Here is a 13459-nt window from a genome sequence, read left to right as displayed (position 1 = left end):
TCTCTGTGTTCAGGCTGTCCCTGCAGGCGCGTTAGAGATGTTCACCCACCCCGCCGCCGCACCCCGGCTGCCCTTGGCGGCTAGAAGATATTTCCTTGTGGGCTGAGAGCATCCCTGTGGCCTGAACCACATCTAAAGTCAGATGCACACAATACCATGGAAAAGGAGGAACCAGTTTATTGAACAGCTGCAGGGAGGAAAAATAGTGGATTGCGCTACATTTGTTCCACACCAAGCAGGAAAGGCCTCGCCATCCCGAGCGTTCCCTCTACTTCAGAGACCACAGGCTTGCGGCAGCCTGTGCCAGGTGGTCTCACGCGCGTGTGTGTGCTGGGCACCCGCTGAGCCTGGTTCAGCCAGGGCAGCGGCTGCACATGTCCAACCCTTCCCTCTCGTCCTGGGTCAGAATGTTGGTGCTCCTTTTCCCTCCTGGAACAAAGGGCTGCTTGTTCTCCCCAAAGGCTCTTAGCCTGGAGGGCTGCTTACTTCTGCCTTGACTCAGGGCTCACCCCACGACCCCGCCATTCTGTGAGCCACTGCTCTCCTCGAGAAAGGTCTGGGACCAGCAGGAAGGGCTTCTGTCAAGGGCAGACACAAGGCCTCAGATCTTAATAATTCCCCCTTCCAGTGGCTGTTCCATGTCCGCCACTCTGTCCCGCATTTCTAGTTTCAGGTCACGCATGATTGTTGTCTGACAGCCCGTACTCCCAGACATAGGCAAAGCTCAGACCATTTCTTGCTTTTTGTGGCTGTTCTGGCGGCAGCAGCTACTGTATGATCTCAAGGGGTAAATGATGATGTGCCCTGACGCACTGCGCCCCAGGGCGGGACAGGTGTGCCAGCAACTTCTACTTCCGCAACAGAACACCTTATGTCTCCAATACAAGCTTGTAAAAAAATACTTTAACAGAATATACTGTACAGAACTAGGATTTGACACGGTATATTACAATGCTAAAATATTTGTATAAATACGATACAGGCACAGAGTCACTCCATTAGAAAGGGCTCAGCACTGAGGCCATTAGAAACTGCTGTCGCTGCTGCCCGGGGAGAAAGCGCCCCCCCGCAGGAGCCACGCAGAAAGGGCGGTGAGGGCACAAGGGGCCCCGAAGCTTCCGCGACAGCGCCTGCTGACTGCACCCCAATGGCAGACGCGAAGTTATGTGGTGAGGCCAGCCTGGTTTAAAGAAACATTTTCAAAGAACACTTCTGATGGGAATTTTAGCACTTTGAAAACCAGTTCCTTCTCTGGCCTCATCAGCCACCCGTAACAGAGCCAAGCCAGCTCCCGAGGCGCCGGCCCAGAGGGGATCGCTTTCTCCTTCTCACCCGTGGTCCCTCCATCACATCCACAGCCACTCACAAACCCTCCCCCCAGCCCACACTGCGTGCGCCCGTCCCCTGCCCTGTGTGCGTCCCGTCACGGTGAGTCACTGGTAGGCATTGAGTGCAAACAAGGCATGAGATGGAAGTCCCTGGAGCCCCCGCTCCAGTTCTAGTTCTGGGTGGGGTAAACGGGAGGCAGAAGAGGGCAGAAGACAGCGTGCGCCCCGGTCCACTTGCACTCTGCTCGAGTCTAATCTGGCATTTCGATATTTAATTTGGGAGGTGGGAGGACATACTTCCCAGGGCTCTGGGTGATGACCACCCTGGTCTTCTTCCGAAACATTGGAGCAATTTTAGGAGGTTCTGGAACTGGGGCTTCTTCTGTTTCCTCATTATCTTCATGATGGAGGTCGTAGGAAATGTTTCCATATTCTCTCAAAAATGGGAAGATTTCAAGCAGAAACTGACAGAAATCCTTGCGAATACCAAACCACCCTGAAAAGGAAGGATGCACTTTTTCAAACACTGGCCTCCACTGACTCTCCTGTCACTTTCCTCTCCTGAACGTGAAGTTTTGCTCGTACAACATAACGCTTTCTCCTGCTGCCTTAGCAACGAAGATCGAGCGAAGCCCGATACCCACTGAGGGAAGAAGAAAGGCCTGTGGCTCCCTGGCTCTCTGACAGGGGCTTCCCACACGGGCCGCGACCCCAGGGAGCACTGTGACCTTGCCAGAGATCAGGGGAGGGGGGTGCCCTCTGACGGGGGCTCCGGTGACGGGACGGCTCTAGTACGTCTCGGATGGATACCTGCCTCCTGCCGTCTTCCCCACTGGACATGCTCACACAGGACAAAGAATGGCACAAATGGAAACCAAAAAGGGGCTTCTGTCAGCATCTGGCAGGCACGCTGGTCCATGCCGGCAGGCAGCCTGAGCTCACAAGGCCCTTCAAAGCTCCTTCTCTGAGGCCTGCTCCTGCTCTCTCTACCATGGGACCATCAGCTCAGTGCTGGCTCTCCCAGGGCACAACCCCCGCTCCAGCTCCCTGGCTTCCAGAATGGCATGCTCAGGCTACCTGCAAAGGAGCTTACAGTCTAGTGAGGAAGGAAAGATCACTTCAAAACCGAATGTGCCGTCACGCAGGTGAAGAGAAGAGAGGGCAAGCAGGGCACCACGGACAAGCCATAGTGATGCCAACAATGTCCCTGGGGAGAGCCAGCAGGACGCAGACACTAAGAGAACTCCTGGGGTTCGGTGGGCAACGTGGATTTTTATCTAATCCTTAGGGGACCCCAGGAAGCAGGTGTCCTGACCCTCACTCTGCAGCAGGGGGGACAGGGCTAGGCGGCTACCTGCCACGGTCAGCCCTACCTCAGACGGCAGAGTACACTACTAAGGAGGTCACAGTGCAGGGCAGGGAGAGTGAGGTTGACAGCTTACCCCTCCCTTGGAAGGTTCCAGGCCTTCCTTGGGCAACCTCCTTAACTGGGACCCTCAGGCTCATCCTGTCATAGACTGGGGCCACAGGCACAGACACACACACACATAGGTCAAGGGCTTCTGAAGTGCTGAGTACGTACAGTGGTTTCCTCCCTTCTGTCCAAATGTGGTTGCCATCAGAGTGATCAAGGAAAGCCAGAGAGGGACAAATATCGGGATACAAGAGAATGCGTTGTGGCCGTCCAGTTTGTGAACCAACAGGATCTAAGGAAAGAGAAACAGTTGAGGTTTTGTTGATAAGGCATCTGCGGACGGACAGCATCGGAGGCTAGTCCACCCTTCCCTCGCCGGCTGTCATGAGGAAAGGTCAGTCCCATAGGAGACGAGCGCGGCCTTCTATTCTGGGGGGAAGCACAAGACAAACTTATCCCACTTCAGGATGAAGCAAAATCTGCGTACTCGGGAAGTTTCCAACACCAGGACTGTTATGGGAAGCTCCTGCTGGGTGGGGTTCATTCTAGAGGCAACCGTGCTGCCTCTAAGTCCGCCTCTAAGGGAACTCAATAGAGAATCCAGCAAGTCCCTCCTCCTGGAGGCAAACGCGCCCACACACGCCACACGATGGCTACCGGACTACCTCTCACCCGCCCCAAACGCAGGCCACTCTAGTTCTCCCCAGCCCCCCACCCCTCCACCCTCTCCTGTGCTGTGGCTCCCAGGCCCTCGGAAGGCCGTCGTGGGGTAGGGTAGGCTTCAGGGCCTGAAGACCTCTGCTGCCGGAAGCTCACCTCAAAAGTAAGGAGAGGCACGACGATGGTCATCCAGCTCAGTGCCATTGTTATGTGCGTCCTTCGCTGTTCTGCAATCACATCCATGGAGCGCAGGAACAGGACAGACCACACGATGTAATAGAGGACCACCAGGCACAGAAAGGACATGAGAATCCACAGAGGGACGCACACGACCTGAGGGAAGGAGGAGAGAACCAAGTCTGGGTGTTCTGTGCCTAGCACCTGAAGGCAGGCGCAGCCATGCCCCCGGCAGAGGCCTGCAGTTAAGAGTGCCGGTGCGAACGAGGACCGCCACCCCACAGCCCGCAGGACAGCACCAAGGATGGTCTGGGGCCAACACCTGCTCCGGGACACGCTCTGCTGTGGGCCATGCTCAGGATGAGGAGCCTGGCAGCTGTCCTCCTAGGACAGGACCTCACTCAGCCTGCACCTGGCTCCACCCCAAGGGAAAGGGGGCGGCCTGCCCCCACCCCACACACTCACCCCACCTCACCCTGACACCTCCTCTCGGCGGCTGTTGGCCACCCCGGCCGAGGCTGCCCTCCACTCACATGCGCACGGACACCGCGAGGGCTCTGCCGCCCGGTCCCAGTCACCGCGCCTGGGCGACGTCCACACCTGCTGCTGTCGCACCAGAACCACCTTGCTTCGCCCCCACACGAGCACACCGGAGAAGCCCTGGGGCCTCCCCGGCTCCCCTGTGTAATCTTTCTCCCTCTGAGGCTGCCCCATGGGTCTGTCCGGCATCCCTCTGTCTCGTTGTCTAACAGTAAGTGGACTCTTCTCTTGGTGCACAGGTCTATGACCTTTCACACACGCCTGTGCAGAGCTGTGTGTCCCCAGGCAGGACACAGGACAGCCGCTTCACCCACAGGACTCCCTTGTGCTGTCCTTCACGGCATCATCCCCTCACCCCACCCCAACGCCTGGCACCCACCGATGCCTCTCACTCCGCTGGGTGGTCCCCAGAGCACCGCACAGCGCTGCCTCCTGAAACGGCCTGCTCCCGCCCACAGGGCCTGTGACGTCCCTCCTCCTTGCTACGCGTGACCACGGACTGCTTCTCTTTACGACCCCGCCACCGCATTCCAGAGGGTGGGGGCACCACTGCCTGTGTCCAGTACCCGCGGAAGGAAATCTGGCTGCTTTCCCGCTTTTGGTGTCCCAACTAAAGCTGCCACCAACATTCAGGCGTGGGTTTTCATGTGGCTGAACAGCATCATTCATCTAAGGGACATACCCCGGACTGGCACTGCGAAATCCTATGTCCACTCTGTGCTTAACTTCACATGAAATGGCCAAACTATTTCTCCAAGTGCCCCTTCAACTCGGCATCCCCCCAGCGATGCGTGGGTGTCCCCATCCATTCCCCCCGTCCTCCGCGCCCTGCATCCTGTTTCAGCTCGGCCCTTCTGAGGAGCATCTCGCAGGACCTCATCTTGACCTCGATTTGCCTTTCCCTACTGGGTAATGATGTCCTGTCTGTGCGCTTATTTGCCATATGTATATCCTCTTTGTGAATGGACTTTTCAAGTCTTCTGTCAATTTTAAAATTAGGTTGTTTGTTTTTTGAGAGTTCAGATGTTTTGGATACAAGTCCTCGTTTGGACACGTGCTTTGTGAATATTTTCTCTTACTCTGTGGCCTGTCTTTTCATGCATTTAATTTCAATTCTAAGCTTCTTTTATGGACCTTATTGTTAGTGCCACTTGTAGGGATTCCTCATCTAACTCCAGGTTCCCAAAGATTTTCTCCTATGTTTTCTTCAGCCAGTTCTTTGGTTTTCCATTTTGTTTTGAGACCTATGACTTGAGTTGGTGTGTGCTTGTTAAACCTCCTGAGTAGCCTGGAGTTCCTGATGGTAGGTTTTGCTGTACAGTCTACAGAGAGTCTCTTCCCTGGGCCCCTCATTTAGCAGCGCTCACTTATCCCCCCCCCCCCCCCACCGATCATAGTGGCCTCCCTCAGTCTCTCCTGATCACTGCAAGAAGCATGCCATCAGACTGTTCCATGTGCTGGGGCCTGCCCAGGACTGGGGCTGGAAAAAATCTCTCCGCTCACCTACAGAAAACATTCATAATTCCTCATCTTTTTTTTTTCTGATTGTACCTTATACTCAAATGCTGGTTTTACTCAGATTAGTTTCCTTCACATTACAACAGAAAATCCTGTACCCAATTACCCCTCTCCAGATACAGCACCCTAAAGATGGAGGGCAGGTACCCAAACATTTTGTATTATGGCTGTTTTATCAAAGACTTTGGGAAGAGGTGATGAGTTGTGCCTTCATTTATTATGGCGGTGACTATGTTCCTTTATTTTCTTCCCCATCACCAAATGAATATCTTCTCTTTTTGCTATACTTGGTACTTTTTTTTAACGGTAAACCAAGTTCATAACAAAAAATGTTTTATATGCAAAAGTACGTATTAAGCAGCAGGGGGGAAAAGCCCAAACCGCAACACGACCCCCTCTGAGAGCCCACGTGCCTCCTCTGTGTTGGTTCTCACCTGCCTTCTAGGCATTTGTGGCAGGAGTGCAAGTGCTGCTGGCTTCTCTGGCCACAGCCTGCCATGTACATACCTGTAGCCACCACCCCCCTCTAGCCATCTATGCAGGCAATTTCAACCAAACGCCCAGGAGCCGAAGCCACAGGCTCTGAGCAGGACTTAGACCTCGCCCTCTGCATGACGGTACAGTGGCACAACTATTTGAGAAAGCAAGTTGGGAGTGCAGTCTGTCTTTCAAAATCTCAAAAAGTTCCCACCCTCTGGCCCAGTAATACTATCTCTGGAGTCTTTCCTAAGAAAACAATGAAAAAAATCAGGCAAAGATTTTTAGGCACAAAAATATACGTTACATCATGATTTATAATTATACTAGTATCAACTTCAATATTTGGAAGGGGATGGCTTGGTAAATGCATTGGAAAAATACTGCATCAATTAAACCTTAAAAGTTATACTTATAAGGACCTTTTGTTTGCCAGGGGAAGCTGCTCACAATGTGTCAGGACGAGAGCGCACCATAGCGGTGCACGCACGGCGTGCGCTCAGCTGCCCTCCAGAAGCAGTAACGTCCGGCACAGGGAACCCCGCACACTAGCCGCGCTCTCTCCCCGTGGGTTATGGGGGATTAGCATTCCGTTACCCAAGCCTGTCTTTTCCAAGTTTTCTACAATGAACACAAATTACTTTTATAATTAAAAAAAGAAAAGTTTATTTAAGGATTTAAAAAGTTACATACAAGCCAGGGCCAGTGGATGATCTTGTCCAGTCTTAAGGCAATGAATATAAACTGCAGGATGTTGACAGAACACAGTATTTCTAACTAAAAATGAAGAGAAGAATCAGTTAAACAAAGTCAAAGTTGCATTCAATACTGCAATTATTTGACTAACACACTAAGAGGCAATGCAAATTATAATATGGTAAAAGTCCCATGAAGCTGTACTGGGACCTCCTGATTTTCCACACCAGAGGAGCGAAGGGACGCAGAGGCAGCAAGAAGCCTGCCAGCCGGTCTCCCGCCTCGTCGCCTCTGGCTCGCGGCCGCCCTGCCCCTCGTGCTCTCCCGAACAATAACCTTGTCTCCGGGCTGGCCGGTAGAGGCGATCCGCGGCCATCAGCGGCCATCAGCGGCCTTCCTGCCCCTCCCCACGGCCACCCCTGTTCCGTACCTGCACTTATTTGTCCTACCCAGGGCTCAGCTCTCCACGCCTTCCCTTCTGGCTCCTCGAGGACCCGAGGACCGTGTCCCATCAAGACATCAATTATGGATTCTTTACTGCATCATTAACCCCTCCTGTTCCACTGATCCCTCCCAGAAGCACAGAAACAAGTTCAACTCATTTCCATTAAACACAAAAGAACCCCAAGACCAAACAAGCCCATCCCTCGCTGGAGCCGACGGCCCCTCCCAGCCCTAGCACTCGGTTTCCATCAAGCTCCATGACACAGCGTGGATGCACCAGCCCCTGCGGCCTCCCCTGGCGTTCCGAGCTCCCAACAACCCAATCCGGCGTCCAGCCCCGACCATTAGCAACTGCTCTGTCAAGGTTGACGGTAACCTCTACGGCACAGACCGCCTGTGTCAGATCACCCTACGGGGCACCCACGCAGCATCTCTTGCCAGGAGCCCCGCATGGTCTCGCCTCCTCCTGCTGCTCTTGCGGCTCCTCTTCAGTCTCCTCCTCTCCTTGAACCCCGAGGCCCCCCAGAGACTTCAACTTGGTCTTCTGTCCCCACTAGAGAGACATGGATGCAAACACACAGGCCTTCACTTGGTTGCCCTGCGTCCACAGCCCCGGCTCGGGTGACCTCCTGTGGGTTGCTCAGCCGTCTCTGTCTCCGACCCAGCTTTCCCGCAGTGGCCCAGACCCAGCTCTCCTAGACGCGCATCAGCCAGAGCCAGTCCCAGACTGAGTCCATCAGCCCCTCGCACCTTTACCCTGTCCCCGTCCCTTCAGAGCCTGCCACCTGGCTGTCAGGCCCCGTGGCAGCCCAGGACCCAAGCCACACGGCCAGGAGCACCCTGTACTCCTCTTCCCACTCCTGCATGCTCTGCCACCACGTCCTGTCCTCTCTACCACCCCAAAGACAGCTGCCTCGTCAGGCCTTTCTCCTCACCGCCCCACACAACGCCTCCAACGCCCCCCCGCCCCACGAGCCTCCCAGCCTCCAACCCGGAAGGCTCCCTGCTCCCAAACACCCCAGGCCGGCTTCCTTCTGGCGGCAGCCCTCGCTGCTCTTCCCTGGGCTGCCACCGCCTGGGAACTGAAAATCACAGGAAGCCATCTCGTCTGGCTCAGAGCTTCCTTGGAGTGCTCCATTCACAGGGCATTTCTGTGAGGGAGCAAGTCTTTCCTAGGGCTCTGGGCTGAACGAAATCCTTAACAGTTCCACTGGGTCAAGTAATTAGATTGAAACTTAGTATTTATGCCCTAAGTAGCCATCTAAAAAAATAACACCCATAAATGAAAAGAAAAGTATGATTTTGATTTCATTCCTAAATAACAACACCTAATTCCTCCAAGGACGTGTGTGCCTGTTGGGTGCTGCACCATTTCTTAAGACACCGTCACCCTTGGGACGCCTGGGTGGCTCAGTGGCTTAAGCCTCTGCCTTCAGCTTGGTTCATGATCCCAGGGTCCTCGGATCCAGTCCCGCATCAGGCTCCCTGCTCAGTGGGGAGCCTGCTTCTCCCTCGGCCTCTGCCTGCCACTCTGCCTGCTTGTGCTTTTTCCCTCTCTCTGACAAAATAAATAAATAAATAAATAAATAAAAAGTCTTTGGGGGAAAAAAAGACACCGGCTCTTCCTTCATGTCTCTGCGCAGGCCCATCCCCCAGCCACCCCCTAGCAAACTTGGTGCTCTTCCTCCTGGGACACAAGCACCAAGAGGGAGCTCAACTCCTGACACGACGTTGCTTCCTCTGGGTAGGAACACCCGGCATGACCACATGAACAACTCACGTTTTGTAACTCCACATGAAGAAAAGATGGTTTCATGCCCAATGTAGTCCTAGCATTTGCATACACTTTAACATCCTAAGAAACAAAGTTCCACATTTTCACATGTACCTGAAACTTCCTCCTTGGTCCCCATCCAACTACATTTCGATGGCTCTCTCGGAGCTTTTCGACCTAGGCGACATAGCTCCCACCCCAGGAAGAGGCTAGGAATGGTGCAGCAGTGGCCCTGGGTCTCTCACACACCCGTGGGGAGAGCCCCTCCACCAGCACTGAGTCGGCAGAGGTCAGCAGAAGCGTCCAGCCATGCATGAGACAGTCCTGTTGAACAAAACGTTTCCTGTCCGAGAGGCCAACAGCACACGTCCCTCCCTCCCTGAGAAATGCTGAGCCAAATAGGGAATATGTGGAATGTGTGACTGCTGTGGTCCTGTTTACCGTACGCTTCTGCAAAGGATTTTAAAGCTTGGTTTTGCTTCATGGGCACAGGTGCTAGAGAAACCGTGCAGAGCCGCAGGCGCATAAAGGAGAACAGGGAGGGTGACCGGGTGGACGTGGTGCCTTTGACCCGCACAGAGATACAGACTCAGGTGGCGCTGGAGAAGGGGTCTAGAGCTGACACTGAAATCTGCGATCGGCCACGTGCAGGAGACGACGGCATGGAAGTGGCGGCCGAGACAGGAAGTAAGCATCATCATCCGCCGTGTGGCTCGCAGATGTGCACAGCGAGGACTGAACACCCAAGCCTAGAATCCTCAGCAGCAACAACGGAGCCAAAGCAGAGGGTGCCGGCCTAGTCAAAGACCCAGCAGTGTCAGAAGCCACAGCATGGCTGGTGGCCAGAGAAAAAGGACTGCTGGGTCTGGCCAGTGTCCAGCGGATGGGAGGCTGATCAGGGAGCCCAAGGTCAGATGGGCTCTGCTAGAGGGAGCCTTTCTTAAATGACAAGAGAGGCACAAGAGCCAGAGGACTGAGAAGCTTTTGCTGCTGTCATTTAGCTTTCTCTTTCAGACGAGAGAGCCCAAGTTACCGGACGAGCCCAGGAGCAAATGCACCGAGAAACAGGAAGGGGCGAGGGTCTTCCTGCAGCGGGGAGCAGCCCCGGGCAGAGGCTGCACAGGTACCAAGTTCCCCGGGGGCCAAGGAGGGTCTCTGTGCTTCCCCACTTCACTCTCCTGACTGTCACCCAGGGAATCTTCCAGACTTTTTTCTTAACTGTACTCATTCATGATAGCGTTCCTCCCACTGGCAAGCAGCCAGAGGGGCCTTGCAGACAAGTGGCCGGGTTGTGGAAGGCTGGAGGAAAGGCAGGGAGGCGAGAGTGGGCCCTCAGATGGCAGAGCAGCCACACCACCCCCATGCCCGTGCCCTCTCCCCAGTGAAGACCAAGCGTCCTGGCGCTCAGGGTCCTGTTCCCATGGGTTCCCACGGAGCCTGGCTCTCTCACCCACCCTCTTTCTGGGAGCCTTCCAGCCCCACAGCCACTCTCCTTCCTCTGCTTGTTACTCATCCAGCTGAGAACAAAGCCCCCCCAGCATCCAGGTCTCCCCTCGCCCCATCTGTACAGGGCTTTGGGCCCCCAGCTTCTGTGCAGTTCGGCGGGCAGGCTCTGGAGTCAGGTTGACGGACGTGGGGTCCGGCCCCAGCCCTGCCCCGGAACGAACGGCCCGTCACAAAACAGGGGCGGCCGCTGCACCTGCTTCGCGGGGTGGTGGTGCCCCTCTACGAAGGCCCTGCTGCGTGGGAAGGGACCAGCCGGGTGCCCGGCACACCTTGAGGGCTCGGTCAATGTGACCTGCACTCCTTTCCGATCCTAATATCAGGGCTGCTCTCGCGCTGCTTCTGTATTCAGCAGCGTCTGCCCTACATCGGGCTTGCAGCCAATGAGAGCAGACGAAGCACCAGTCCCTGGGCTCTGCGGGGACCCACTGGCTGGGCCCACACAGGACCGCTTCCCGGATCAGGCCCGAGTCTAGGTACTGCAGCAGAAGGACTGCCTTCCGGTAAAGATCACCCTCGGTACTCTGGGTGGTTTCATCAAATGAGTTCGAGGGCCTGAGGTTTCCTGGAGACACTGTCTCAGGATGGCAGCACCAACTCAGGCCGCGTCTCCTGCCGGCTGGTCCGCCCCCTGAATTTCAGACCTGTTGGCCCCACAAGTGTGTGAGCCAAGCTCCATAGAAGTAATCAGTCGTGCTCTCCCTCCCCCTCTTTCTCTTCCTTTCTCCCTCCCTTCTCCCATTCCCCACCTCTCCCACTGGCTCAGGAGAAGCCTGACCCACACAGGTGGCTAGGGGAAACCACAGAGCTGGATGGAGCCCGAGGGCTTGGGTGAAAAGCCTGCGTTCTGAGTCAAAAGAGAGAACCATGATTATTCCCATTAGCTTTTGTTTCCTTACACACCATAATCTAGAGTTAATGACTTCTCTCTTCCTAACGAAGGACAAGAAATCTACATTACAATAACAGACCAAAAGATCTGACTTTTTAAAACATTCTTAAATACATGAAATCTCACCTCCAATGACCTGTCATGTCGAAAGCCCCAGACACAAGCTGCAACGGACACCGGGGAGACGAAGAACAGCGGCATGAAGACCAGAAGCCAGAAATGGCTTCCTCTCTCAATCCTGTCACAGACCAGGACTTCGAACATCAACAGGAGCAAGTGGATGCCCACGGCAATTAACATGGCTTTAAACTCCACACATGTTTCTCCTTCTGCTCTGAAAAGGGACATCAGAAGAAGAAGAAAAATACTCAGTTCGGAATCTCCAGAACAGGCAGGTTGTCCAGGGCAAAGACCAACTTAATGTTGATACTATAAGCGATATTTATCAATTTGACAAAAAGCAAAGGAAGTTAGGTAGAAAGCAAACTTAAACTTAATCTTTAGTAGGCAATCTTTCAAATGCCCCAAATTACTACATGATGGTAAAGGAACTTCACAGCCAAACCAAAGTTTTAACTGGATAATGACATTCTCAGAAGTAACAGCCGGAGTTATTCCTTCCCTGACAGTAAACAAAAATGCTTTTATTCGTAACTTTAAATTCAACTACTTCCAAGATGATTCAAGCTGATTGCTTCTACTACTAAAAACAGACAAATATCCCTTAAGTCTCAAGATCCTCATCTCTTAATAAATTAAAAACCATGTAAATCACATTCCATGCAGTACTATAAAAGTAACTGGCTTTTTTTTTTAATAAGCTGTGGGTTATATTTCAAAAATATATAGTAGCTATTGTTAGGTGCTATTTAAAAATACCGATAAAATTATGAACATCTTTTTATTTTCCTTTCTATTCCATGAAGATGAATTAACACCTGCAGATTAAAGAGAAGGAAGAGCAGTTAAAACTGTTTTTAAACAAAATCAGTTTAATTAGCTGTTTAAGTATCATGCAGGAACTTATCAGATTAACAACTGAAAAATTAGGCCGTTAATCAGAAAAATGCTTAAAAATGCATTTGGAAGGTCTACAGTGTTTCATTCAAAATACAGATAAACATTTTATGATGTATAAATGTATGATGTACATTTTATGATGTACACCCGAGGTTAGGACACAGAGAAAAAGAAAGTAGTGGTCACCCGTACAGGACACGGCAACGGCCCACCAGGGAACGTGAACACTGAGAACCAAATGACCGCGGCTCCGCACTCACTACATTCAACTACACACACAGCGCCTCACAGCACCTCTCCTCGCTCTAACAAATCTTAACTTAAACCAATGTGGCAAAGGTCAAATAGGTTCTCAATATCAATTAGTGGACCCTAAACGGTTTAGTTATTTAACTTTTCATTCTTTGAGTCAAAAATACTAGATATCTGAAAATATTTTATAAAAAAGAAAAGATCTGTCAGCTGCACAGGTAATCTTAAAAAAGAAATAGGGAAGTCTAAGGACTTGAAAACAGCGCCACACAAATGTCCCCCATCTGCCAAGGCTCTCTGTTGGACTATTTTAAAGTTCTTAGATACGCATGTGGCTATGTATGTGACATGGGCTAACTCTTATTTTTAAAGCTAGTCAAGATCGACGAAACATCTGCACTTCTCCCACGTGAGCAGCTGCACGCGCCCCGCCTGCCCACCGGCCACTCCTCTCCTGTCTTGCTGCTGAACGCTGAGGACAGCCCCTCAAGGTTTCCTTTTCCCTTTCCGAAGTGCCAACCTCTGCGAGGGGGCAGGGAGTCTTCGGGCTCCAGCAGTACTAGGCTGTATTCCAGAGCTGAGCCAACTCTAGGAACCTGAACGGCCGAGAAGAAAAGCACGGGGGTGTTGAAGGTAAAGCTTACTTACCCCTCTGCCCGGTCCCCAAAGGCTCTGTTCTCCTTCACAGCATCGGGGCCTCCTCTTTTCCCGGCTCACTGACTCACTGTTTCCTGGCCAAGCTACCCCCCAACATACATACCGCT

General features: G+C 52.9%; 1 protein-coding gene across 2 annotated transcripts in view; it reads right to left on the bottom strand.

The window, feature by feature from the left end:
- Window positions 1-154: 154 nt before the first annotated feature.
- The window catches only part of TMEM185A (transmembrane protein 185A), a 33907-nt gene continuing 20602 nt past the window's right edge, over window positions 155-13459 (bottom strand). Inside the window, exons 3-7 of one of the 2 annotated variants that reach the window (XM_059385133.1) lie at window positions 11550-11757; window positions 6808-6891; window positions 3559-3735; window positions 2911-3034; window positions 155-1824 (exon numbers count right to left, since the gene is read on the bottom strand). In XM_059385133.1, the coding sequence (XP_059241116.1) occupies window positions 1580-1824; window positions 2911-3034; window positions 3559-3735; window positions 6808-6891; window positions 11550-11757 (838 nt within the window). In that variant the 3' untranslated portion in view covers window positions 155-1579. The remainder of the gene's footprint in view (window positions 1825-2910; window positions 3035-3558; window positions 3736-6807; window positions 6892-11549; window positions 11758-13459) is intronic. The other variant, XM_059385134.1, reaches the window with a different exon arrangement.

The sequence above is a fragment of the Mustela nigripes genome, chromosome X, assembly GCF_022355385.1.
Source record: "Mustela nigripes isolate SB6536 chromosome X, MUSNIG.SB6536, whole genome shotgun sequence".
Taxonomy (NCBI): domain Eukaryota; kingdom Metazoa; phylum Chordata; class Mammalia; order Carnivora; family Mustelidae; genus Mustela; species Mustela nigripes.
Note: the sequence above shows the minus strand (reverse complement) of the source record. Positions and strands in the feature narration are given on the sequence as shown.